Source organism: Salmo salar, chromosome 11, assembly GCF_965601325.2.
Source record: "Salmo salar chromosome 11, fSalSal1, whole genome shotgun sequence".
Classification (NCBI taxonomy): Eukaryota; Metazoa; Chordata; class Actinopteri; order Salmoniformes; family Salmonidae; genus Salmo; species Salmo salar.
Genome location: NC_138301.1, coordinates 80,366,024 through 80,393,774, shown reverse-complemented (window position 1 = coordinate 80,393,774; position 27,751 = coordinate 80,366,024). Strand labels below are relative to the sequence as shown.

The 27,751-nt window shown below is 44.1% G+C and overlaps 2 protein-coding genes and 1 pseudogene across 9 annotated transcripts in view; 1 reads left to right on the top strand and 2 right to left on the bottom strand.

The window, feature by feature from the left end:
- LOC106562928 (transitional endoplasmic reticulum ATPase) overlaps nucleotides 1–5,325 on the bottom strand; it is a 52,852-nt gene extending 47,527 nt beyond the window's left edge. For 2 of the 3 annotated variants that reach the window (XM_014128038.3, XM_014128039.3), the window contains exon 1: nucleotides 5,147–5,318. In XM_014128038.3, coding sequence (XP_013983513.2) covers nucleotides 5,147–5,163 — 17 coding nt within the window. In that variant the 5' untranslated portion in view covers nucleotides 5,164–5,318. Of the gene's footprint in view, nucleotides 1–5,146 lie in introns of all 3 variants that reach the window. The other variant, XM_014128040.3, reaches the window with a different exon arrangement.
- LOC106562929 (protein ARK2N) overlaps nucleotides 4,579–27,751 on the top strand; it is a 36,376-nt gene continuing 13,203 nt past the window's right edge. For 2 of the 5 annotated variants that reach the window (XR_006757622.2, XM_045689851.2), the window contains exons 1-3: nucleotides 4,579–4,674; nucleotides 17,217–17,311; nucleotides 19,439–20,293. Coding sequence is in view for 4 of the 5 variants with exons in the window: in XM_045689851.2 (XP_045545807.1) it covers nucleotides 17,242–17,311; nucleotides 19,439–20,293 (925 nt within the window). In the remaining variant the exon portion in view is untranslated. Of the gene's footprint in view, nucleotides 4,675–17,216; nucleotides 17,312–18,135; nucleotides 18,337–19,438; nucleotides 20,294–27,751 lie in introns of those variants that run through there. The other 3 variants (XM_045689852.2, XM_014128043.3, XM_014128046.3) reach the window with 3 other exon arrangements.
- Nucleotides 6,029–26,344, bottom strand: LOC106562931 (ATP synthase F(1) complex subunit alpha, mitochondrial-like; annotated as a pseudogene). The gene is made up of 5 exons (XR_014379427.1): nucleotides 26,222–26,344; nucleotides 6,980–7,071; nucleotides 6,713–6,857; nucleotides 6,355–6,503; nucleotides 6,029–6,227 (listed from the first exon to the last, which is right to left on the bottom strand). The product of XR_014379427.1 is annotated as an ATP synthase F(1) complex subunit alpha, mitochondrial-like (transcript).

Below are 27,751 nucleotides of genomic sequence, written 5' to 3'. Positions count from 1 at the left end.
ATCTATGGATTTCACATGACTGGGAAAACACGTATCGGTTGTTCACAGATACCTTAAAAAAAAAGGGCAGGGCCGTGGATTTAAAAAAAGGCAGCATCTGCTGTGATCACCTTTTGCCTCATGCAGCGCGACAGATCTCCTTCGCATATTGTCTCTCCACTAGCCCACACGACGCCATACACACTGTCTGCCATCTGCCCGGTACAGTTGAAACCGGGATTCATCCATGAAGTGCACATTTCTCAAGCGTGCCAGTGGCCATCGAAGGTGCGCATCTGCCCACTGAAGTCGGTTACAACGCCGAGCTCCAGTCAGGTCAAGACCCTGGTGAGGACGACGAGCACGCAGACAAGCTTCCCTGAGAAGGTTTCTGACAGTTTGTACAGAAATTCTTCGTTTGTGCAAACCCACAGTTTCATCAGCTGTCCGTTTGGCTCTTCTCAGACCATCCCGCAGGTAAAGAAGCTGGATGTGGAGGTCCTGGGCTGGCATGATTACATGTGGTCTGCAGTTGTGAGGCTGGTTGTACATACTACCAAATTCTCTAAAATGATGTCGGAGGTGGCTTATGCTAGAGAAAAAAACAAATTCTCTGGTGGACATTCCTGCAGCCCTGGTGGACATTCCTGCAGTCAACATGCCAATTGCATGCTCCCTCAAAAGTTGACATCTGTGGCATTCTGTTGTGTGACAAAACTTCACATTTAAGAGGGGCCTTCTATTGACCCCAGCACAAGGTGCACCTGTGTACTGATCATGCCGTTTAATCAACTTCCTGATAATCCATTCACCTGACAGCTTTGGCATATCTTGACAAAGGAGAAATGCTCACTATATAAACAAATTTGTACACAACATTTGAGAGAAATAAGCTTTTCTTGCATATCTTGTTATGGATAGGGGCAGTATTTTCACAGCCGGATAAAAAACCTACCCGATTTAATCTGATTATTACTCCTGCCCAGAAACTAGAATATGCATATAATTATTAGCTTTGGATAGAAAACACTCCAAAGTTTCTAAAACTGTTTGAATGGTGTCTGTGAGTATAACAGAACTCATTTGGCAGGCCAAAACCTGAGAAGATTCTGTACAGGAAGTACCCTGTCTGACCATTTCTTGGCCTTCTTTGCCATCTCTATCCATTACAAAGGATCTCTGCTGTTACGTGACACTTCCTACGGCTCACATGGTCTCTCAGAAGGCGGCAAAAAGCTGAATCGTGGCTTTGCAGGCTCTGGTTGAAACAAAGTAGCGCGTTTGGGTAGTGGCTGGTTACAGTACTGTGAGACTCAGGCGCGTGCCCGCGTCGACAGAATGCTTTGTTTTCTTTCCTCTGTTTACCTAAACGCAGATTCCCGGTCGGAATATTATCGCTTTTTTACGAGAAAAATTGCATAAAAAATGATTTTAAACAGTGGTTGACATGCTTCGAAGTACGGTAATGGAATATTTAGAAATCTTTTGTCACGAATTGCGCCATGCTCGTAACCCTTATTTACACTTCGGATAGTGTCTAGAACGCACGAACAAAACGCCGCTATTTGGATATAACGATGGATTATTTTGGACCAAACTAACATTTGTTATTGAAGTAGCAGTCCTGGGAGTGCATTCTGACGAAGACAACAAAGGTAATCGAACTTTTGTAATAGTAAATCGGAGTTTGGTCAGGGCTAAACTTGGTCGGTGTCTAAATAGCTAGCCGTGATGGCTGGGCTATCTACTGAGAATATTGCAAAATGTGCTTTCACCGAAAAGCTATTTTAAAATCGGACATATCGAGTGCATAGAGGAGTTCTGTATCTATAATTCTTAAAATAATTGTTATGTTTTTTGTGAACGTTTATCGTGAGTAATTTAGTAAATTCACCGGATGTTTGCGGGGGGTATGCTAGTTCTGAACGTCACATGCTAATGTAAAAAAGCTGGTTTTTGATATAAATATGAACTTGATTGAACAAAACATGCATGCATTGTATAACATAATGTCCTAGGGTTGTCATCTGATGAAGATCATCAAAGGTTAGTGCTGCATTTAGCTGTGGTTTTGTTTTATGCGACATATGCTAGCTTGAAAAATGGGTGTCTGATTATTTCTGGCTGGGTACTCTGCTGACATAATGTAATGTTTTGCTTTCGCTGTAAAGCCTTTTTGAAATCGGACAGTGTGGTTAGATTAACGAGAGTCTTGTCTTTAAAATGCTGTAAAATAGTCATATGTTTGAAAAATGGAAGTTTTCGGATTTTAGAGGAGTTTGTATTTCGCGCCACGCCCATCATTGGATATTGGAGCAGGTGTTCCGCTAGCGGAACGTCTAGATGTAAGAGGATATGGACAATTTCAGCTCATGAAACCAACACTAAATGCTGCATTTATATATTTGTTCAGTATAGGACAGACACTTCATGGGGGGGGACTGACTATCTGTTGTTCCATGTAGTGAATCTGTTATTCAATGCGTTTGTATTGGCTAATAGCAATAAGGCCCCAAATAATATATCAAATTATTTTTTTAGATATATTTTTTGGGGATACTTCAAGGGGTCTTAAAATTCTAAAGCAAATAGCGAACTGGTCCTTGCTATGATCTTCTTAAAACAATTCCATATATCTTAGTAGCTGTTAATATGGCCACCCTACCTTAAATTATTGGGCTTAATGTAATTATGTATTCCATACTGAATTATTTGTATATTAAGTGCATAATTTGCATAATATTGCATATTCTACTTTTATTCTAATCACCTGTGTTCTACATCAGCCCAGAAAATGTCATACTAATATGACCACCCTATCTTTAGATATTGGACAAAAAAGGTTTCCAAACGGGTGATTTTGTGCCTTATTGAAAAAAAGGATTATTATTTACCCTTTTTTGACATTTTCCAATCACATGAAAATAAGAATCTGAGCAATGGTAAGTCCGATCCTCATGAAATAAAGTGGTCTGTGTTTCTGAGAAGCTGCTATACAACATTAAATACATGGAATAAGAATAACACCAGAACCAATGTTTCATTTTGCCCTTAATACCCAACAATTAACATTTTACCCATTGGTCAAAAGATGTGTTTTTGATTGGATACTGTGCCATCATTTTAATCAACCGTCTCGATGGGTTAAAAGTGGTCTGTGTTTTAAATGTGTGCCTACTGACTAGAGACAGAAACTTAGAATAACTATTATGGGGCAGTTGCTTTCAGTTTCTTATTATACAGTAGTGAAACTAGCTACTAGAATGGGCAGCAACTGTATTTTTGTGGGTTTTGAAACAACATCTGCCACACTTTTAGCAAGATAGCTGAGTTAACTTGCTTGCTATCAGGAGAGGAGATTATCAGCAAAGATTTGTTTTATAACTAACCCAAGATAGACCACAGCCTGCCGTTTCCACTTGGAGCAAATTGATTGAACAAGCAAGGAGATGGGCAGAATCCTATTGGCGCGTTCTAGCATGTATTTGCATATTTCCATTAGAGAACGCCTACTCTGAAGTAATTTTTTATTTTATTTAACGAGGCAAGTCAGTTAAGACCAAATTCTTATTTACAATGACGGCCTACCCTGGCCAAACCCTAACCCAGATGCGTGCGCCGCCCTATGGGACTCCCAATTTATACGGCCTGGAATCGAACCAGGGTCTGTTGTGAAGCCTCTACCACTGAGATGCAGTGCCTTAGACCGCTGCACCACTTGGGAGGCCAATGTGCGCATGTTCAATAATTCAATTTGTCCTTTCACTCCTAAACAACAACATTTTTGGAAACTTTGGCAGAGGGTAAAGTCTACCAAACTTAGTCCACTTTGTAACAGATTTTAGTTTTGGGAACAGGAAACTGTATTGAGATCAAACGCTTCATCAATGAGAAAATGTGCAGAATGTCTGCCAAAATCCATCTTCTGCCACTGCTGACCACTGGGTGGAAATGCCAACCAGATGCTACAGATTTATACATCCAGTGTAACGTCTGGCTCGCTGTTCTGTGGTATTAGGTAGCACACATAAGATGTGTATTCCTTTTGAAAGAACCTAGCTAGGTTCGGGACTCGGAAGAAAGGGAGTATCCGCTTTGTAATGTTTACTGTACGAAATGCTAATGTTTTGCTAAACGCTAGCATCAGCTTCAGTAGCCCAAAGACCAGCAGATGGTGATATTGAGTCGTTTCATCTTACCGTCCAAACGCATTGTATGCAGCAGGCAATACACACCTATCCCCGTAGACCAGATCATACTTAAAAACGTTCTCCATTGAGGCTGCAAATTATAGATTTCCTCCTGAATGACTGGCGCAACATCAGGAAGTCGTATTAGCCACTCTAGCATGGTGGTGAAAAATGGTGTTTCATAAATGAAGTATGCATATTTTCCCACCATTAAATACTGTATAGTTAAGGAGAAAGTTAAGGAGACGCCTTCGCTGCCTGTATGGAGAATGTTTTATGTATAAACCGGTCCACGGTGATAGGAGTGTATTGCCAGCTGCATACAATGCGTTTGGACAGTAAGATGAAACGACTCAATATCGGCATCTGCCGGCCTCTGGATTTCAGATTCAGTTGTAAATATGTAGTTAAGTGTTGTACATGCCCCCACATGACACAGCATGAAAAACTACGAGAGCGAAGGTGGTCAGTCATTCGCTCAATCTAACAGACTACTATAACTTTTGTAAGTATAACAAGCATCACTTAGCAAACGTTAACTACAACATGACAAGCAGTCTTCCTATTTACGTCGCTGTCAGTTAACCAGCTTTGCTAGCTACGTAGCTAGTTAAATCTGGTAGACAGATGCAGAGATGGCAAACTGGTATTTTTGACCTGGCCAGTATAAGTGAAATTAGCTATGCGTTTAGCTAACCGGCACTGACACATGGGCATGGTATAATCTAGCTGTTAGCTAGATAACTAGCTATGTGGAAACGTATCATTTGCATGTATAGGACTTCTATATGTTCAAATATTGCTACGTCCATAGAACACAAACCGATATTAGCTAGTTGGGCACGTTCGTTAGCAACAACAGAAAGTTAACCAGCATTATCTAGCCAATTTACCTAGGTTTTAGCTAACAAAGCAAACGTTCTTTCTTGGTAACTGGGTCCTTCAGGAAAGCAAATTAGATAGCGATGGCAACTTACTCTCCTCCTGAAGCCATGGTGTTCCGCTTGGTATGTTCAACGAATAAATGATGGTTTCTTTATAGTTTGTAACCTTATATGTGTATTTTCCTCTCCAGTGAGTGCAACGCCGACAGTTTGATTTGATCAGTGACTGATGCAGTAAACAGACAGCGCAGCGGATTCTCGATTCAATAGAGCCAATCAGAATAAAACGTTTCTTTGTCATTTTCTACCTAGTAACAATACCCAATGTCTCAATGTTGTTTTTCCCCATGACAAAACGTTTCATTCTATGTACTATTACCACCGAATTATCGAAAGGGGTAACATTAATTAGAACTGTCTTTGTTATTATTTTACAATTCATAGTCCTTTGTTGTTAAAAAGAGCTGTAGAAATGCTGAGAAAAAGCACTGTTGTCACTAATGATGTGACCGTGTAGGCAAGTCTATGGTTATCACCCCTAGAAACTAGGTCACCCAGTCATAAGATTGGTCCCTGAATGTCAGACATCTGCGGCAGGGACAGCAAGATGGTTCAGAATCCTGACGAGACCTCATAGTTTGTTGATAATGCTTTATGATTGTGAAGCATAACTGAGGCAGAGACTTACTAAAACAATATTATATGGCTATCCATCATTGATGTCAGTGAGATAATCTGCCTTTTGCAGTCAGTAAAAAGTGACCACTAGTCTTTTTTGGTCAGCTCATTTGAATAAGCTTTTACTGGATGGTCTTGGTATGTGGCTCTCCCTAACCTTCCTAAGTTGAATGCACTGATTGTAAGTAACTTTGGATACAGTAAGTGTGTCTGCTAAATGGCCAAAATGTAAATGTTAAATACTTTAAGAAGGGTGATGGGGGAGGCAGTAGAAAAGAAAGTCCATGGGTCCTGGAGTAGAAACACTTTTTATTCTCTTTTAGGAGATATCAAGTGCCACTTTATTTTCTGAATGGCGTAGAAAGTGTAACCTGCACACTATGCAAACATTGACAAAACAGTTCAAAATATAAGACACTACTCAAAGCTTGCCAGGAAGGTCAAGACAATCTGCTTCAACTGGGCATCTGTGGTTTCTGAGATTTTGCCATCGGCTCTGCAAGGGGAAGCCAAATGGGTTAACATATGTTCACGAACATGGTACGATAACTTACAAAAGGAGCCCAATAATGTCAGAACATCAAGCTTAAGCTGGCTAAAACATGGTAGTTGATTTGGTTTACCTAATTTGTGACAAGCGGTCCTGGTGCTGGCTGAGAACGTGTTGAAGGAAATCCTTCTCGATCTTCGATCTTGGTTAGGTCCATTTAGTCCAAGTGTCCCCGCACACCAGCATAGATGACTGTAACCTGCTCCTCAATGGCCATGGGGCCTGCAGAACAAAATGCATGCAGTCAGTCACACAGGCAAGGAAGAACGAACAGCAGTGGCTAGAGAAGATTTTCCAGAGGGTCGTCCTCAGTAAAGTTTAAATTCCTTCTCATGCAATTTATTTGACAGGGACAGTGCACACAATCATAATTTCAGTTGATTAAAATCATACAAATGTGACCAAAACAACACATTTTAGAAGATACTCACAGAACTTCCCCTGCTTGAGGAGCTCTGTAAGGAAAACACCACGGTTCAGCAGCTGCTGGGTGGCAGCGTCCAAGTCGGAATCAAACGGGGTGAAGGACACCACCTCACTGTACCGGGCCAGCTCCAGCTCCATGGTACCACCCACCTGACCAGGGAGGAAATGGGGTCAGTGACAAGTGGGACACTAATTCACTTGTAAGGGTTTCTAATGCAGGTGCCCAATGCCAATTTATAAATACTGGGGAAAGAAATTAGAGGCCCACCTACTTCATTGCTTTATGGCCGACACGTGACACAGGCAGACCCACGTTGATGGCTGGTCAGATACCTTTGTAGAACAACTCAGTCTCCAAGAAGACCTGAGTGAGACAAATGCATGGGTTCAGTGTTATAATTGGGTAAACACCTGATCAATCAGTCCTAAGATAACAATAAGTGACATTACTGAAAATGACAATCAGGAATGAATGTGAGGCCTCCCAAGTGGTGCAGTGGTCTAAGGCACTGCATTGCAGTGCTAAGCTGTGCCGCTAGAGATCCTGGTTAGAGTCCAGGCTCTGTCGCAGCCGGCTGCGACCGGGAGACCCATTGGGCGGCGCACAATTGGCCCAGCATCGTCCGGGTTAGGGGAGGGTTTGGCCGACAGGGATGTTCTTGTCCAATTGCGCACCAGCGACTCCTGTGGCAAGCCGGGCGCAATGCACGCTGACATGGTCGCCAGGTGTACGGCGTTTCCTCCGACACATTGGTGGGGCTGGCTTCCGGGTTAAGCGGGCATTGTGTCAAGAAGCAGTGCTGCTTGGCTGGGTTGTGTTTTGGAGGACGCACTTTTTTCGACCTTCGCCTCTCCCGAATCCATACGAGAGTTGCAGCGATGGGACAAGACTGTATAACTATCATTTGGATACCACAAAATTGGGGGAAAAAGGGGGGGGGGGGAAATAAAATAAAAAAGGAATGAATGCGAGGATAGGTATGAGGAAGGTCCATTAAAACCAGATAACTCAACTTTTATTTTCAGCTTCTGATTAATTATGGTAAACATTTTTGATGGAGATGATGTTGGTTGGAATGTAGGCAGACACATCACCAGCCTGGGTCTCAATGACAGGCAGGGCGGTGAGAGAGCCGCCTCCGAAGTTTTCATTAATCTTGGCTACTCTTTCTAGGAGACGAGAATGGAGGTAGAACACATCGCCGCGGTCGGCGATGTGTTCTACCTGATGACGGGGTAGCCCTCAAGGACCAGGACTCTCCCATGGAGCAGCCAGAGTACGGAGCCAGTTACTGAGGGGAGGCGGCGTCAGAGGCTGTGGCAGACACCGCTATGGTGTACTTCATGGCGTCAGCCTTTTCACCAGCTGGGCCACGGTGGATCTCTTCTGGCAAATAGCGACGTAGATGCAGTACAGCTGCTTCTTCTCGTCAGTGCCGTTGTTGAAGCGCTTCTGGTTGATGATGGTGTCAATGGCAATGGCAGTTTTACTAAGGAGAAAATGCATTGGAAACAAATATTGTATCATTTATCAAAACTAAAGTGAATGACAAAACATGCATGTGTAACAGCAGTGCATTCTGTTCTGCTCAGAGCGGGAAACAAACTAGTAACCTTATGCACAACACGCAACTCAGAGCCAACTGTCTTAGCCAACAGAGCAAGTGACTAGGCCAGCACTCCGTGAGCAACACTTGCTTTTAGATCTCAGGCAAGGTGTGATGTCACCGATGTACTCCAGCCAATATGCTACAGCCGATTTCTGTATCCACTACAAGTATGACCATATAAGTTGACATCTGACTTGTCTACCATGAGAAACACAAGGAGCTGATTATCAGGCCTTTACTTTGCCACGGTCCTAAATAACAAGACAACTGCTGGTCAGGAATGAGATGAGACGTGATGTCAGTGAAATTAAACTGACATGACCTGCCCTTTTTTCTCCCATTTCCACAAGCATTATCCACCCTACTGTAAGTCAAGTTCACTTGGTCTAGGCATTAAATACCGAGCCTTTCCAACACTAAAATATTCACACCAATCGGGCTATCGTCTTACCCAGTATGCCTGTCACTGATGATCAGCTCACGCTGGCCACGGCCAATGGGCACCAGGCTGTCCACAGCCTTGATGCCAGTCTGCATGGGCTCACTCACAGACATACAGGGGATGATGCCAGGGGCCTTCTGACCTATATGCCTACGAATGCTGGACCCAAGGGGACCCTACAAAGAAGCAGTAGCTAAGAAACATTACTGTACATTCCATATGGTGTTACTTAGGTCCACTATTTCCTGAAAGATCAGGAAATGTTTGTATATTTTTATATACATATATATGTATTTAACCCCTTTGGCACTAAACAGTCTCCATATATACAGTAGTTCCATTTATTTTTTGACCTGTACTCGGGGACCTTCAGACAAGTCTTGTGAGCAAAACATGTTCGTGAGAGACTCATTAGTGTGTAGCCCAAACTGATTGACAGAGTCGAAAGCCTTGGCCAGGTCGATGAGTACAGCTGCACAGTAATGTCTCTTATCGATGGCGGTTATGATATCATTTAGGACCTTGAGCATGGCTGAGGTGCACCCATGACCAGCTCTGAAACCAGATTGCATAGCGGAGAAGGTACGGTGGGATTCGAAATGGTCGGTAATCTGTTTGTTAACTTGGCTTTCGAAAACCTTAGAAAGGCAGGGTAGGATAGATATAGGTCTGTAGCAGTTTGGGTCTATAGTGTCTCCCCCTTTGAAGAGGGGGATGACCGCGGCAGCTTTCCAATCTTTGGGAATCTCAGACGATACGAAAGAGAGGTTGAACAGGCTAGTAATAGGGGTTGCAACAATTTCGGCAGATAATTTTAGAAAGAGAGGGTCCAGATTGTAGAGAGGGTCCAGATTGTCTAGCCCGGCTGATTTGTAGGGATCCAGATTTGGCAGATCTTTCAGAACATCAGCTATCTGGATTTGGGTGAAGGAGAAATGGGGAGGCTTGGGCGAGTTGCTGTGTGTGGTGCAGGGCTGTTAGCCAGGTGGAAAGCATGGCCAGCCGAAGAAAAATGCTTATTGAAATTCTCAATTATAGTGGATTTATTGGTGGTGACAGTGTTTCCTAGCCTCAGTGCAGTGGGCAGCTGGGAGGAGATGCTCTTATTACGTGGAACTGTGTCCAGAATTGAAGTAGATTCAAGTAGTTAGGTTTTAATTTTGAGTAAATAACTCACAGACACTAGAGAAGCTTAACCAAGTTTAATTCTTCCTAAGGGTCGATACAGCTGTAATTCAGACCAAAAAAAAACATTTCACACAAGCACTGATATTTAACGCTTTCTCCTAGGCTGAGTCTCCTCCTCCACAATTGTACAGCCAATGCATCTCTGTTGCTAGACAAAACCTCAGTGATATCTGTTCTTCCTCACTTCATCTAACCTGACCTCTACCCTAAAGTGCTCACTCCCCCCCAACTCAAGGCTGTCATGGTTATTGATACCAGACTCTGTCTCTTCTCCTCCCAGAGTATCCCTGATGGCTAACAATAACATATCCTGACATAATGTAAACATTATACATGAACAATATTGCACAAAACACAGGTGGGAAAAAGGCTACCTAAATATGATCCCCAATTAGAGGTAATGATTACCAGCTGCCTCTAATTGGGAATCATACCAAGCACACCAACATAGAAATAATAAACCTAGAACACCCCTTAGTCACGCCCTGACCTACTATTCCATAGAGAACCAAGGGCTCTCTCTGGTCAGGGCGTGGGGGGGGGGGGGGGGGGGGGGGGGGTACTGTCACGCCTTAGTCACGCGTGACTAAGGGGTGTTCTAGGTTTATTATTTCTATGTTGGTGTGCTTGGTATGATTCCCAATTAGAGGCAGCTGGTAATCATTACCTCTAATTGGGGATCATATTTAGGTAGCCTTTTTCCCACCTGTGTTTTGTGCAATATTGTTTTGAGTTAGTGAATGTAGCACCTCTGATGTGACGGTTCGTTGTTTGTTTCTTTTTGTTTATAACTAACCCTAACGCAAAACCTGAAAGCAATTGGGGAGGGTAGGTGGGGTGATTAGTGTTGATGGCGGCTCCAGTGCAGGTCGTAGCCCCCGCCCAGACCCCGGATCCGGCCATGGCGCCGGGCTGAACGCCGTGCCTGGACTGGGCATCGGCGCAAAGGAGGGCTCCGGCCATGGAGCTGGGTTGGACGCCGTGCCTGGACTGGGCACCGGCGCAAAGGAGGGCTTCGGCCATGGAGCTGGGTTGGACGCCGTGCCTGGACTGGGCACCGGCGCGGAGGAAGGCTCCGGCCATGGAGCTGGGTTGGCCGCCGTGCCTGGACTGGGCTCCGGCCTTGGAGCGGGACTGGACACCATGCCTGGACTGGCCACCGGCACAGAGGAAGGCTCCGGCCATGGAGCTGGGTTGGCCACCTTGCCTGGACTGGGCACCGGCGCAGCGGAAGGCTCCGGCCTTGGAGCGGGACTGGACACCGTGCCTGGACTGGGCATCGGCGCAGAGGAAGGCTCCCGCCATGGAGCGTGACTGGACACCGTGCCTGGACTGGCCACCGGCGCAGAGGAAGGCTCCGACCTTGGAGCTGGGTTTGACACCGTGCCTGGACTCTCCGGACCATTGACCGTCGCAGGAGGTTCCGGACTGTGGACCGTCGCAGGAGGTTCCGGACTCTGGACCGTCGTAGGAGGTTCCGGACTCTGGACCGTCGTAGGAGGTTCCGGACTCTGGACCGTCGCAGGAGGTTCCGGACTGGGAACCGTCGCCGGAAGCTCCGGACTGGGAACCGTCGCCGGAAGCTCCGGACTGGGAACCGTCGCCGGAAGCTCTGGACTGTGAATGCGCACTGGAGGCCTAGTGCGTGAAGCCAGTACAGGTGGCACCGGACTGGTGACACGCACTTCAGGGCGAGTGCGGGGAGCAGGCACATGACGGTCTGGACTGGGGAGGCGCACTGGAGGTCTGATGCGTGGAGTCGGCACCGGTTGCACCGGACTGGTGACACGCACTTCAGGGCGAGTGCGGGGAGCTGGCACAGGACGTACCGGACTGGGGAGGCGCACTGGAGGCCAGATGCGTGGAGCCGACACAGGTTTCACCAGACTGCTAACCGGATCTTCTGGTCGAATGTTGAGCAGAACACACTTGCACAACATCTCTCTCTCCCAACTTCTCCATTGCCTCCCTGACAGTCTCTGGCTCTTCCCGCGGCTCAGCCGCCGGCTCCATGTGCCCCCCCCCCCAAAAATAAATATTGGGGTTTCTGTGGCAATGGTCTGATGACACGCTCCTACAGAGTTTGCCATTCGGGCTCTGGCACTCTCCTCGGCTCGACCGGCCACCCCTTGGGCTTTCTGTGGCAGCGAACGCTGGCGTCATCGCTGTCCTCCATTATTACCTTCCGTCTGCCGCCAAGGAAGGGTTTCGCATCACTTCTTCCCATGTCCAAAACTCCTTTACCTGGTGAACACACTGCTTGGTCCTGGTTTGGTGGGATATTCTGTCACGTTCTTGAAAATGATTGGACCAAGGCGCACTGGTTGTTTAAGGGGGAGGGGTTGCGATCACTGCAGTTTCCACATTTTGAGACATTGTTGTTGAGTAAAGTTTGTCAGCCCTTAGGAGCCCCCTAATGGCCTGGGGTCTCAAGCAGTTGCCTGCCTTGCCTGTTCACAAACTGTGTGTCTGGTTCTGTGGATCTGAATGTACAACGTGGTTCACGTGTGCATATTGAACCCGTAGGGGGCGTACCGAACTGTTGCATCCCTTGTATGCAGTGGGTACATATGATAACCCCTTATTGAGAACACTGAGGTGAGCTGATGTCAGGGTCTTACTTGATAAATTGAAGACGTTTTGCTCCTGTTGGACTGGGGGCCATCCTGGGTCTCAATTGGTAGGTCTCGCGGGGTGGTAGTGGATTTCTTCTTCCCCCGACATATGTGCCGAACCCTCTTACATGCTGGGGGTGTTTGCCTCGACGTTGTCTCCGGTGTCCCCGCCCTCTGTTGTAGAAAAACCTCTCACCATTTGTTAGGGGAGCCAGAGTAAGCGCTGTCTGTGGATAGTTGGTCTGACAAAGGAACTCAGCGTCTGTCATCGGCTCGTCTCTTCCGGGTTTTGTGGTTTCTTGTGCTCAGGATCTCGCCAGAGGTATATTAGTCCTTTGTTCTTTTCTTCCAAATCACGTTTATACTTCTTCATTTTCCTCTCCTTCAGTTCGGTCGTAATCTTACTACTAAGGTTGTCATCTCGGTAATATCCTTTTTAAGTTGTTCAATGATCAGTCATCAGGTCCAATGAACATTTATTAAGTATAGCACACCATCGTTCACAAAACTCTTCAGTGCGTTGGCCAAGTGAATTTATCAAGGGCAAAAATAAATTAAATATGGTGCAAATATAGCTATGGCTTTGGCAGCAAAGAGCAAAATGTATCAGCAAGCATTCAGCAACGTACACAGCTGGTTGCATAGTACCGGCAAAGATTTTTATAACTAACCCATATTTCCGTCAAGGAACAGCTACTATGTGAAATGTAGTGTGCAATAACTCAATTCGCCTTTGCACTCATAAACAACGCAATTTTTAAAAAGGGTAAAGTCTACAAAACTTAGTCCACTGTGATTGTAACATATTTTAGTTTTGGGAACAGAAAACTGTCTTTAGATCAAATGTTTCATTGATGAGAACATTTGCAGAGTATTTTCTCCCACTGCCGACCACTAGGCATACTCTTAACACCATATTTGGTGGTGAGTAGAAAGGCCAAACGGATGTTTCAGATTTATACATCCGTTGAAACATCTGGCTCGTTGTTCTGTGTTAATGGCTAAAATGTGCATTGTGTAGGAGTGCAAGGGTGAATTGAGTTATTGCACACGCACACTTCAGTCTGCTTTCCTTAACGGAAATATGCAAATGAATGCTAGAACGTGCCAATCGGATTTAGCTAGCTCGTGCTTGGCTCTGCCCACATTTTTGCTTGTACTGCCCCACTATGGTTAATTTTCTCCCATTGGAAATGACAGGCTGTGGTCTGTCATGGGTAAGAATGAAGCAGATGCCAAGCTACAGGACTGTTTTGCTAGCACAGACTGGAATATGTTCCGGGATTCCTCCAATGCATTGAGGAGTACACCACATCAGTCATTGGCTTCATCAATAAGTGCATCGATGACGTCGTCCCCACAGTGACCGTTTGTACATACCCCAACCAGAAGCCATGAATTCTGGTTGAAAGCTGCTGCTTTCAAGGAGCGGGACTCTAACCCAGAAGTTTATAAGAAATCCTGCTATGCCCTCTGACGAACCATCAAACAGGCAAAGCATCAATACAGGACTAAGATCGAATCGTGCTACACCAGCTCTGACGCTCGTCGGATGTGGCAGGGCTTGCAAACCATTACAGACTGCAAAGGGAAGCACAGCCGAGAGCTGCCCAGTGACACGAGCCTACCAGATGAGCTAAACTAGTTATATGCTCTCTTTGAGGCAAATAACACAAACATGCATGAGAGCACCAGCCGTTCTGGAAGACTGTGTGATCACCCTCTCCGCAGCCGATGTGAGTTAGACCTTTAAACAGGTCAACATTCACAAGGCCACAGGGCCAGACGGATTACCAGGACGTGTACTGCGAGCATGCGCTGACCAACTGACAAGTGTCTTCACTGACATTTTCAACCTCTCCCTGTCCGAGTCTGTAATACCAACATGTTTTAAGCAGACCACCATAGTCCCTGTGCCCAAGAACACTAAGGTAACCTGCCTAAATGACTACCGACCCGTAGCATTCACGTCTGTAGCCATGAAGTGCTTTGAAAGGCTGGTCATGGCTCACATCTACACCATTTTCCCAGAAACCCTAGACCCATTCCAATTTGCATACCACCCCAACACATCCACAGATGATGCAATCTCTATTGCACTCCACACTGCCTTTTCCCACCTGGACAAAAAGGACACCTATGTGAGAATGCTATTCCTTGACTACAGCTCAGCGTTCAACACCATTGTGACCTCAAAGCTCATCACTAAGTTAAGGACCCTGGGACTAAACACCTCCCTCTGCAACTGGATCCTGGACTTCCTGACGGGCCGCCCCTAGGTGGTAAGGGTAGGTAACCCCACATCAGCCACGCTGATCCTCAACACAGGGGGCCCCTCAGGGGTGCGTGCCTATTCCCCTCCTGTATTCCCTGTTGACTCATGACTGCATGGCCAGACACGACTCCAACACCATCATAAAGTTTGTCGATGACACAACAGTGATCACCGACAATGATGAGGCAGCCTATAGGAGGAGGTCAGAGACCTGGCCGTGTGGTGCCAGGACAACAATCTCTCCCTCAACGTCATGAAGTTAAAGGAGATAATTGTGGACTACAGGAAAAAGAGGACCAAGCATGCCCCCATTCTCATCGACAGGGGTGTAGTGGTGCAGGTGGAGCAATTTTTGTACACAGCTTCAAGTTCCTTGGTGTCCACATCTCCATCAAACTAACATGGTCCAAGCACACGAAGACAGTCGTGAAGAGGGCACAACAAAATCTATTCCGCCTCAGGAGACTGAAAGATCTGGCATGGGACCTCAGATCCTCAAAAGGTTCTACAGCTGCACCATCGAGAGCATCCTGACTGGTTGCATCACTGCCTGGTATGGCAACTGCTCGGCCTCCAACCGCAAGGCGCTACAGAGGGTAGTGCATACGGCCCAGTACATCACTGGGGCCAAGCTTCCTGCCATCCAGGACACGGTGTCAGAGGAAGGCCCTCAAAATTGTCAAAGACTCCAGCCACCCTCGTCATAGACAGTTCTCTCTGCTACTGGTACCTGAGCGCCAAATCTTGGTCCAAGAGGCTTCTAAACCACTTCTACCCCCAAGCCATAAGACTCCTGAACATCTAACAAACATTGCCCCCCCCCCCAACGGTACCCCCCTGTGTATAGTCTCGCTATTGTTATTTTACTGAAACTCTTTAATTATTTGTTACTTCTATTTCTTACTCGTATTTTTTTAAATTTATTATTTTTTATTGCATTGTTGGTTAGGGGCTCGTAAGTAAGCATTTCACTGTAAGGTTGTATTCGTCGCATGTGACTAATAAAATTTGATTTGATTTAGAAGGGCATGCAACCCAGTTGGTCAATTCGTATAGGGCTTTTCAGTCTCAAAACTGCGGGCGATGAAACAACGGAGCCCCATTCAATGTAGGGAAGCAAAGTGGGCGGAGGGGCAATTTTCATGTGGAGCTTGGCAAAAAGCGGCATGACTTGTTGACATAATTGTAATCCAAACCTAACCTTAATTTACTTGTGGACATACTGAGCTTCCAAACTTCGATTTAGACAAAACTGACTGACCAAAATTATATTTACACTTTGTTGTCTATTTTTACAATAGACTAAATGTTTGACTCATATCGATGACACATAGGCCGTTTTGAAAGAGATTAGTTGTTTTTTAAGGTCAGTTACTCTTTAATACTGCTAAATAACAACACAATTAGATTCATTGTCGAATAGATACCCAAATAACCGCTCTCAATCCCTCTCCTGTCTCTATCGCCCTTCCTCTCCATGTAGCCTATGTTTGCTGGCCCCACAGGCTTACCTGGCAAGAACCAATGAAAACAGGCAGCTGTAGGTCATTGTAGTTAATTACCACGTTTTCTGTGCTTAACTATAATGAGTTGGACAACATGTCTTGGAGAGAAATCCACATGATTCCATATGTATTATTTCATAGTTTTGATGTCTTCTCTATTATTCTACAATGTAGAAAATAGTACAAATTAAGAAAACCCCTGGAATGAGTAGATGTGTTCAAACTTTTGACTGGTACTGTATGTTGTTAATTCTTTTTCTTCAAGAGTAAAGATTTCCTCTGTTTTGTTTCTGGGTTTGAGATGTTGGATTGGGGGATAGCTTGTGGTTTATTGAGCTGGGAAGTCAACCTCGGAAACATGGTCAGGTATTTAGGGCTTTTTTGCCTGGGTCATAAGCAATGCATGTTCATCCTCTCACCCTCAGGAACATCTGGCATCCAGACACATGGAGAATCTATCTCCCACCAAGCTCTGTTGGAGCTCACTGAGGTTTACTCATGTCATGTTTTAAGCTGGTAGTATTTGCCGTTCTGCTTTGCTGTGAAATGTATTGCAATGGGTTTCTCCTCCCTCTGCAGCAAATTGCCACGTTGAAACAAGAAATGATACCTTTGTCAAAGAAACTAGAACTCTACAGAGATTTGAGCCCAGTAAGAAATGTTAGTATTTTAAAAATTTTCATTTACATTTCTTCTAAATTTGTGATATGCTCTTCTAAAAAATATCGTATTTCCCCATAAGAGTCCATCTCTTGCGGAAGTAAAAATTGAAGCGACAAAGCGAGAATTTGTGAGTTTTGCCAACATGAACTTTGTGATAATACTGTACATTGCGACAATTCTATTTTAAGTTAGCCGTTTTCTCCTTGTCCAGGGCTGCAATTGATGCTCAACTGGAGATGAAGGTGGACTTCATGAATTCCTCCATGTCTAAAGGGCTGCCTTTAAAAATGATACATTTTGGGGATGGTAAGTGTAGAAAGTATTTTTAATTATAATAAATGTCAATGTAAATCATAAAGGTTTGTCATTAACTTGTCATGGGCTGTTTGGGCTATATTTTTTTCCAGAATGTGTCTACGGGTATCTTTAGCTGTCTTACAAAATCATAGGTGGGAAAGTAAAGATGTGCCACTAATTGTTTCCTATGAAAACGATGCAATAGTAAACATGTCGTCCCCCACAAATGATGCAGCTAATTGGTGGTGCTTCCTATCATTCAGAAGTTATGTAGCATGTTAAGGTGACAACAATGCCTGACATGGACGTTTCCCAGTTGCTTTGAATGTTCAAAATCAGTGTAAGAACACTTTTTAAAGCCAAAAAGGTTAACGTGTTTACCTTTCTAGCACATTCACTAATTAACAAGCTAGTTAGCTACCACATGTTCTTGTCAAAATGTCAGAGTAGCTAGCAAGCAAGCAACAAGATATGCCGAATAAATCTAAAAACCACATGAGCGCAAAAACCAGATTGGACCATTCAGACAAGTGACATGTCCAGGAATCAGATTGGCATAGTATTGGAATTCAAACAACCTTCGTAGGTTGTTTGAATATCCGATTCCATGTGCTTTTTGGCTGTTCAGACTGCAGGAAAAAGAACAGAATCGGATATGCAAAATAAATTGGATTTGAATCACTTCAAACTGTCAATGTGAACACGGCTTTAGTGATTTAAGTTCAAAACTAATATACAGTGTGCACCTACAACAACCTGAAGTGATTATGTAGCTACACAACTTCCAAGACGCACCGAGGTGCTTGTTTTTCCTATGTCGTTTACAACCACGGAAGTGACGCACATTTTTATGTGAACATCGGCCGGTGGGGACATTTTGAAATAAGTAACTAGCTGGTATTCGAATGTGTCAGTGGACTAAGGTTGACGTTGCAAGTGTATTATTTGTATAAGTCATACGTAAATATATATAAAAAATAAGATGTCACAGAGGTCGGACACTGAAGAAACAAACGCGTAACACCCGGTCCAAGGTAAGTTGCTAGCTAGCATGTTCGCCTGCATAGCTAGATACGCCGTCAGTGCTAACTGGCTAGCATACCATGGCTAGCTAAAGGAATGCGTTTTAAATTGAATCGTCACTAGCATAGCTAATGTTACGTCTCTTCCATTTTAGGTAGTTGGCTAACTACGTAGTTATCTGCCCAACGGGTTCGTGCTAGTATAACAAATGCATGCATGGATGGATGATTGTGTTTACAAATCCCCCGTCCTTCCCAGCAACTGAATCCACTCGTCAAAAACAATCGATTTTATGGGAAACGTGCAGCCTTTCACAGTAGCGGCCCGCAATTCAGGGCGTTCCTGCATGTGGGCATTCCTGCATTGCGTCCAAGCATCCCATTGGTTCCTGTATTAAAGCCCCCCCCCCCTTCCTTTTCACCAGCCATCTTCATGCTTGTGAGACACTTTTGATATTCAGGATTTCCCCAGATTGTCAATGCGATTAAAATGTGTCAAAAGGGAAATACAAGTATTTTAGTTTTTCTGGAGCAAAGGACACCGTCTACCGGTGTTGCTCCCACCTGCTGGAGTTCTAGCAAGCACACAGTGACCTTCGGTCCCACCTGCCGAACACCTGCCCTCAGAACTGCGGGTTAAGCGGTGCACGACTGGCGGGGGTGAAGGACACCAGCTAGCTACCGTTCTAGACCCCGCCTCTTCTTCCGTGGGGTTTATCGGCAGTTGGCATCCAATGTTACTGTGCATTACTGCCACCTACTGTACTGGAGCGCCCCTACCTGTGTACCAAAGTCCTAGCTTAAAAATGGACCAATAGAAATATGAAGAGGCATTCCTGCAGAATGCCCTGAATTGCGGGCCGCAAATACACCCTTCGAACCCCCACACTAATCTAGCTACCTAGCCAGACAGCTAAGCTACCATTAGCCAGCTAGCAAAGAAGAAAAATAACCTGCTTCCTTAGGCGTTTGAACCAAAGTCTGTGTGAAGTTGCATTTATTTTTATGTATATGTGTGTAAAAATGCAGGAGACACATTTCAGTTGAATGCATTCAGTTGTACAACTGACTAGTTATCCCCCTTTCCCTAAATATATATGCATTGTTGTTCCAGGTGAGTTCCTGTCCAGGCCCACTCTTCTAAGACAGTCAGACCACGGGGCCCTACGCTCAACTAGCATTAAGATGGCAGACACAGAGGAGTTTGTGGATGGCGAGACCCTCCCAGAGTGTCCTGCACAGGTGGGGTCAGCAGCTGCTTTTAGGGGGGAGCAGGGGGAGCCCCTTAAAACAGAGACCACCACCAGCTTTCCACCAGGAGAAGAGGGGGACAGTCCCCTGCAGATGGAGGGTGAGCCCAGCCTGCTCTCCATGCCCTGCCTCATGAAGGAGCTAAGGAGAGACTCCCCAGAGTCCCAGCACACCTCCACTGGCAGTGACAAGCCCGCCTCAGGCCACGTCTACGAGAGCGACTCCTCCAACCCCTGCATGCTCTCGCCCTCCTCCAGTGGCCACCAGGCCGACTCAGACACACTCTCCTCTGGTGAGGAGGGAGCCGCCTCGCGGGCGTCAGGGGAGGAGGGCACTACGGTGGCTGACACCGGGCTGGCAGCAGGGTGCCAAACATCATCGTCAAGCAGGCAAAAGTCCCGGCGTTCACGTTCTGAAAGTGAGATGTCCACCAACACAATGGCAGCCAAGAAGAACCGCTGCCAGCCGGCTGTGGCAGGAGGAGTAGGCGGCGAGAAGCAGACCAACGGCCGGCTGGCTAAAGTCAAAGGTCACCGGAGCCAGAAGCACAAGGAGCGGATACGACTGCTGAGGCAGAAGCGTGAGGCAGCGGCGAGGAAGAAATACAACCTGCTGCAGGACAGCAGTACAAGTGACAGCGACCTCACCTGTGACTCTAGCACCAGCTCCTCTGAAGATGAGACATCAGGCGGCAAGACAATCACCACAGACATCCCAGGTAACAATCACCACCAGACACATTCACCCAAACCCAACCCACCGGTAATATTCACCACACGTATATCCCATGTTAAATACATTTACCACAGACATCCCAGGTAACAATCACCCTCACCCAAACCCAACCCACCGGTAATATTCACCACACGTATATCCCATGTTAAATACATTTACTACAGACATTCCAAGTAACCCACATTTAGCACACCATGAAGTAACAATCACTATACATTTGCTACAGACATCACAGGTATAGTGCATTCGTTAAGTATTCAGACCCCTTGACGTCTTCCACATTTTGTTACATTACAGCCTTATTCTAAAATAGATTTTTTTTCTTTTCTTCCTCACAATACCCCATAATGACGAAGCAAAAACTTTGTACATTATTTTTTTGTTGTTGGAAATACCACTTTTTTTAGATCAATAAAAATAACATTTACATAAGTATTCAGGCCCTTTACTCAGTACTTTGTTGAAGCACCTTTGGCAGTGATTACAGCCTCAAGTCTTCTTGGGTATGACGCTACAAGCTTGGCACACCTGTATTTGGGTTGTTTCTCCCATTCTTCTCTGTAGATCCTCTCAAACTCTGTCAGGTTGGATGGGGAGCTGCACAGCTATTTTCAGGTGTCTCCAGAGATGTTCGATCAGGCTCTGGCTGACTCAATGACATTGAGACTTGTCCTGAAGCCACATCTGCATTGTCTTGTTGGAAGCTGAACCTTTGCCCCAGTCTGAGGTCCTGAGCACTCTGGAGCAGGTTTTCATCAATGATCTCTCTGTACTTTGCTCTGTTAATCTTTCCCTCGATTCTGACTAGTGTCCCAGTCACTGCCGCTGAAAAACATCCCCACAGCATGATGCTGCCACCACCATGCTTCACCGTAGGGATGGTGCCAAGTTTCCTCCAGACTTTATACTTGGCATTCAAGCCAAAGAGTTCAATCTTGGTTTCATCAGACCAGAGAATCTTGTTTCTCATGTTCTGAGAGTCCTTTAGGTTCCATTTGGCAAACTCCAAGCGGTCTGTCATGTGCTTTTTACTCTGGAGTGGCTTCCATCTGGCCACTCTACCATAAATGCTTGATTTGTTGTCTTTCTGGAAGGTTCTCTCATCTCCACTGAAGAACTCTGGAGCTCTGTCAGAGTGACTGCCGTGTTCTTGGTCAAGGCCCTTCTCCCCAGGTGCTGTTTGGCCTGGCGGCCAGCTCTAAGAAGAGTCTTGGTGGTTCCAAACTTCTTCCATTTAAGAATGATGGAGACCACTGTGTTCTTAGGATCCTTCAATGCTGCAGAAATGTTTTGGTACCCTTACCCAGATCTGTGCCACGACACAATCCTGTCTTGGAGCTCTACGGACAATTCCTTCGACCTCATGGCTTGGTTTTTGCTCTGACATGCACTTCAACTCTGGGACCTTGTATAGATAGGTGTGTGCCTTTCTAAATCATGTCCAATCAATTGATTTTACCACAAGTGTTCTCCAATCAAGTTGTACAAACATTAAGGTTGATCAATGGAAACAGGATGCACGTGAGCTCAATTGAGTCTCATAGCAAAGGGTCTGAATACTTATGTAGATAAAGTATTTTTTATTTTATACATTTGCAAAAATGTCAACCTGTTTGCTTTTTCATTATGGGGTATTGTGTGTAGATTGAGGATTTTTTTTTTTATTTAATCTGTTTTAGAATAAGGCTGTAATTTAAATGTTTTCTAGAGACATTTCAGATGAGTCACTCCACATACATTCACCAGAGACATCAAGTAACGATAGCTCCCAAGCCAATGCAATCACTGACTGACGCTTCTGGTTATTCATGTTTGCTCATCTGAAATGGATACTAGCACAGGCATCACTGAGTGTTGAATGTTTTAATGACTGTTCCACTGTTTAATTTGTCTCCATTCACCATACCTTTTGAAGATTACAACACATCACGTCTTCACCACACGTCGGTAGTGTTCTTGTTGAACTGTGACTGACGTTATTGGCATGTTGTGGGAATATAGACATAATTTGAGAATGTTACAATTGGGTTATTGTTTTTACCTCTAATTTGCAAGTTTGTTCTGTGCTGCCGTAGGGAGCAATTCTTTACCACAGTATATGACCTCACTGTGTGGTATTCACTGTGAGAACAGTGTGCAGCGGTAACCTTGTGACATAGTAGTATCTCAAAGCTGTGACATACTATAGTAGCAAATGGGTCCTTCACGTTTAAGGCTTCACATTCCATACATATTGCGTTGTTCCATTTGATTTCAATCACTTTTTGACCGCACCTTTTTTGATTTGAACGAAACTTTCCATATTTGTCATTTGTAGAAGTGGTCAGAAAGTGACATTGACCCATTTTTCATACCCTACCATGAGACATCCATGTCTTAATCACCGGAAAAGGGTTGAGTTTTATATTTAAATGCATACAAACAGGCTTGTCAAACAAATGTGTACTTTTTTTAATTTTTTAATCCTTTAACGTCAATTGCTATAAAAAAAAAACACCCATAAAGAAAATAATAATAAAATATACACACACACACACAGTTGAAGTCGGAAGTTTACATACACCTAAGTTGGAGTCATTAAAACTCGTTTATCAACCACTCCACAAATTTCTTGTTAACAAACTATAGTTTTGGCAAGTCGGTTAGGACATCTACTTTGTGCATGACAAGTAATTTTCCCAACAATTGTTTACAGATTATTTCACTTATAATTCATTGTACCACAATTCCAGTGGTCAGAGGTTTACATACACTAAGTTGACTGTGCCTTTAAACAGCTTGGAAAATTCCAGAAAATTATGTCATGGCTTTAGAAGCTTCTGATAGGCTAATTGACATTTGAGTCAATTGGAGGTGTACCTGTGGATGTATTTCAAGGCCTACCTTCAAACTCAGTGCCTCTTTGCTTGACATCATGGGAAAAACAAATCTGCCAAGACGTCAGAAAAAAATTTGGATACCTCCACAATTCTGGTTCATCCTTGGGAGCAATTTCCAAACGCCCGAAGGTACCACGTTCATCTGTACAAACAATAGTACGCAAGTATAAACACCATGGGACCACGCAGCCGTCATACTGCTCAGGAAGGAGACATGTTCTGTCTCCTAGAGATGAACGTACTTTGGTGTGAAAAGTGCAAATCAATCCTAGAGCAACAGCAAAGGACCTTGTGAAGATGCTGGAGGAAACAGGTACCAAAGTATCTATGTCCACAGTAAAAAGAGTCCTATATCGACATAACCTGAAAGGCCGCTCAGCAAAGGAAGAAGCCACTCCTCCAAAACCGCCATAAAAAAGCTATACGGTTTGCAACTGCACATGGGGACAAAGATTGTACTTTTTGGAGAAATGTCCTCTGGTCTGATGAAACAAAAATAGAACCGTTTGGCCATAATGACCATTGTTATGTTTGGAGGAAAAAGGGGGAGGCTTGAAAGCCAAAAACACCATCCCAACCGTGAAGCACGGGGGTGTTAGCATCATGTTATGGGGGTGCTTACCTGTAGGAGGGACTGGTGCACTTCACAAAATAGATGGCATCATGAGGTAGGAAAATTGTGGATATATTGAAGCAACATCTCAAGACCTCAGTCAGGAAGTTAAAATCTTGGTTGCAAATGGGTCTTCCAAATGGACATTTTTTTTTATTTAACCAGGTAGGCCAGTTGAACAAGTTCTCATTTACAACTGTGACCTGGTCAAGATGAAGCAAAGCAGTGCGACACAAACAGCACAAAGTACAGTCAATAACACAATAGAAAAGTCTATATACAGTGTGTGCAAATGGCGTGAGGAGGTAAGGCAAATAGGCCATAGTAGCGAAGTAATTACAATTTAGCAAATTAACACTGGAGTGATAGATGTACAGATGATGTGTAAGTAGAAATACTGGTGTGCAAAAAAGTTTTTTTTAAAACAATATGGGGATGAGGTAGGTAGATTGGATGGGCTATTTACAGATGGGCTGTGTACAGCTGCAGCGATCGGTTAGCTGATGTTTAAAGTTAGTGAGGGAGATAAGTCTCCAACTTCAGTGATTTTTGCAGTTCGTTCCAGTCATTGGCAGCAGAGAACTGGAAGGAAAGGCGGCCAAAGCAGGTGTTGGCTTTGGGGATGATCAGTGAGATATACCTGCTGCAGCGCGTGCTACGGGTGGGTGTTATTGTGACCAGTGAGCTGAGATAAGGCGGAGCTTTACCTAGCAAAGACTTACAGATGACCTGGAGCCAGTAGGTCTGGCGACGAATATGTAGTGAGGGCAATGACCCCAAGCATACTTCCAAAGTTGTGGCAAACTAGCTTAAGGACAGCAAAGTCAAGGTATTGGAGTGGCCATCACAAAGCCCTGACCTCAATCCTATACATTTGTGGGCACAACTGAAAAAGCGTGTGCGAGCAAGGAGGCCTACAAACCTGACTCAGTTATACCAGCTCTGTCAGGAGGAATGCGCCAAAATTCACCCAACTTATTGTGGGAAGCTTGTGGAAGGCTACCCATAACGTTTGACCCAAGTTAAACAATTTAAAGGCAATGCTACCAAATACTAATTGAGTGTATGTAAACTTCTGACCCACTGGGAATGTGATGAAAGTAATAAAAGCTGAAATAAATCATTCTCTCTGCTATTATTCTGACATTTCACATTCTTAAAATAAAGTGGTGATCCTAACTGACCTAAGACAGGAATTGTGAAATACTGAGTTTAAATGTATGCGAACTTATATTTGTTGCTGAAAAAAAAAAATATATATATATACACTTTTTTTCCTTTTCTCCCACAATGGTGTAGTTTAGACCGTATTTTGCATAAGGTCAGTTTTGTGTTGTGCCTACCATCAGCAGAGACAAAGCGTTCTCTTGAATATGGGGTAGGTATATTTCAATCATAGAATTGACATATCCCTTCAGACTGCTGCAATTTAGTTGGTACGTCATTGAAATGTAATTTTACTAGGAATGTTAACTTCCAATTACTACCACAATGATGGCTGCTGATCCACCCACTATCGAATGTCAACAAATAGTAATGCCTATTCTATTGCCTATATTTCTATGATTTCAATAGGTTCCCTATGGAAGATTGACAGTATAATGTAAAACCTCCATGCTATAATTTGAAAGTTGAAATGTCAATTCTATCCCCATTTTAGAACATTTATCAGCCAAAACATGACACCCACCCTGTATTCAAGAGCATGCTGTTTCTCAACCGATGGCAAGCACAACACAAACACTTAAAATCGTGTAAAATAGGGTCTAAGGTAGAGAACGACCGATAAACAACTGAGCTGATATATCGGGCCGATATTTGCCTTTTCTAGTCTATCTAATGCCGAGGAATATCTAGCTCGGAAAATCATCAGCAGCAGCAAGCTAGCTCAATCTCCAACCGAAAGGTTCTGTATTTGCAAACTGAATTTACACAGTCACCAAAATTGAACTCCTGTTGCAAATATTAGTTTAGTTAATTTGCCAATCAGGCTCGTGTCGACGTGCCCGGACATGCATGCAATAAGCTAGCTAGCAAAGCAGATAACGTAATCTTTGCTAACAGATCACATAGCTAACTAACCCTTTAATTTGTGTTGTTAGCTAGATTAGCTACTATGTTACCTTGCTGGTTAGATAATCATGACGCTAATTGCCAATGTAGCTAGCTAACGTTAGCTGGTTATCATTTTGAGCATGCACCATTTTCAGCAACAAGCCATCTGACTTGCACTGTAAGGTTAGCTATTTCCTGGTGTGCTGAATTGAATTGAAAGTCTGATTAGATTGCCATAATAGGGAAATAATTAAGTGTTTTAATATGCCCAAATAAAGGTTAGCAATGGGTTTAGCTACGTAAAGAATCGTCCTGTATGTTTATGGAGTAAGAAAGCTGTAAATCAGCGTGTCTGAGTACTCACTTCTCAAACTATGGGCAGATTTGAGTCATTCAGACAGAACGTGCATTGTTGTTTTCATATTTTTTCCTCCTCTCCTTGTTAGATGTTATGGCTTGGGAGCAAATTTCATCGCCATTGATCTCGTTCTCCTAGTAGCTGTAAACAGCAGCACGTGATATTAGCGATGGAGGGAGATGTGAAAGGGAGCGGAGTTACAGCCTCACTCTATCCAATCGTAGCCGTAGGATGAAGTTACGACCTGCCCATTTCTTGACAGATAGCTGAACTAGCGAATTTCGTCCTGGCAGCTGAGTTGTTTAGAGATGCGTCCTGACAGTTTAATTTTTATTTTTTTCAATCAGGGAAAATGACATATACTAGTTTCATAAGCATCCGTGATCACAAATCATGACGTTACGTAGGACCCATTTGCTTTGAATATATGTTATTTTATGTTCTTAAACTAATAGCAGTGCCAATATAATGTCCTTCCATACAGGCGTGACATGCTGGAGTGATGCTTCTATAACAAATGTTGATTAGTAGGCTAATAAGTCCCAAATGGAAGGCGAACAGATTGTTTGTCATCCTTAGCACCATAGACCCAGAACAAGCTCAATAACGCAATGCATGCACACGCTCCTATTGAATATGCATTCACCTGTATTGTGAGTAGGCCTTTGCCATCTTAATTTATTCAGGTTATCAAGAGATTTACCATTCAGATAAAATTATTACCATTATGTTATGTCGTTAGATTGGTTACATTTTTTATTTTAAATTGATGCATTATAATTCATACATGACTGTATTAATTTCAAATTTAATGATTTTGAAATCGGCCTAAACTATTGGCCATCTTGACCCGCAAAAATCGGTATCTGCATCAGCCTTAAAAAATCCATATTGGTCATTCTCTAGTCTAAGCTACAACAGATGTGAATAATTCAGAGTTGATGTAAAAGGTCAAATGTTTTATTAAACATTTGTAAAATAGTTTGACAACCCTGTTTGTAAGCTTTTATATTAAACTCAACTATTTATCTTTTCCTGTGATGAATACAGGGTTGTCTCATGGTAGCGGGGGTATCCAAAATGGGTCAGCTTTGAGCACCTCTCCTAAATGTTGTGGCATTCAGGTCCAAAAAGTTACTTTCTGACGACTTCTATCATGGTCAAATATGTCCCCCCCCCCCCCCCCCCCCAAGGAGTGTGGTCAAAAAGTGATTGAAATCAAATGGAACCACCCTATTGGGATTTACTTCTTTACTACCTGTCCTTTGTCATAATAGAGAGACTGTTGCTGAATGGAATGAGATGTCTCCATCTTCCAGAGCCTTCCAGTAGTTCACCATGCCATATAGCACTGGATTTCTAGCCTACCGTGCTGGTTGTGTTGAGAAACTGTTGAATTATTCAATTGTGGCCCTTTCAGTTTCTCCAAGGCGCCAGTCAAGTGTTTTACAGACAGAAGTAGCGCCTGTTTTCAGTGCAGTGGTTCTCGACGCAGCTGTTTTCATAGCTCTGGTTGACTTTTACAGCAGATGCTTC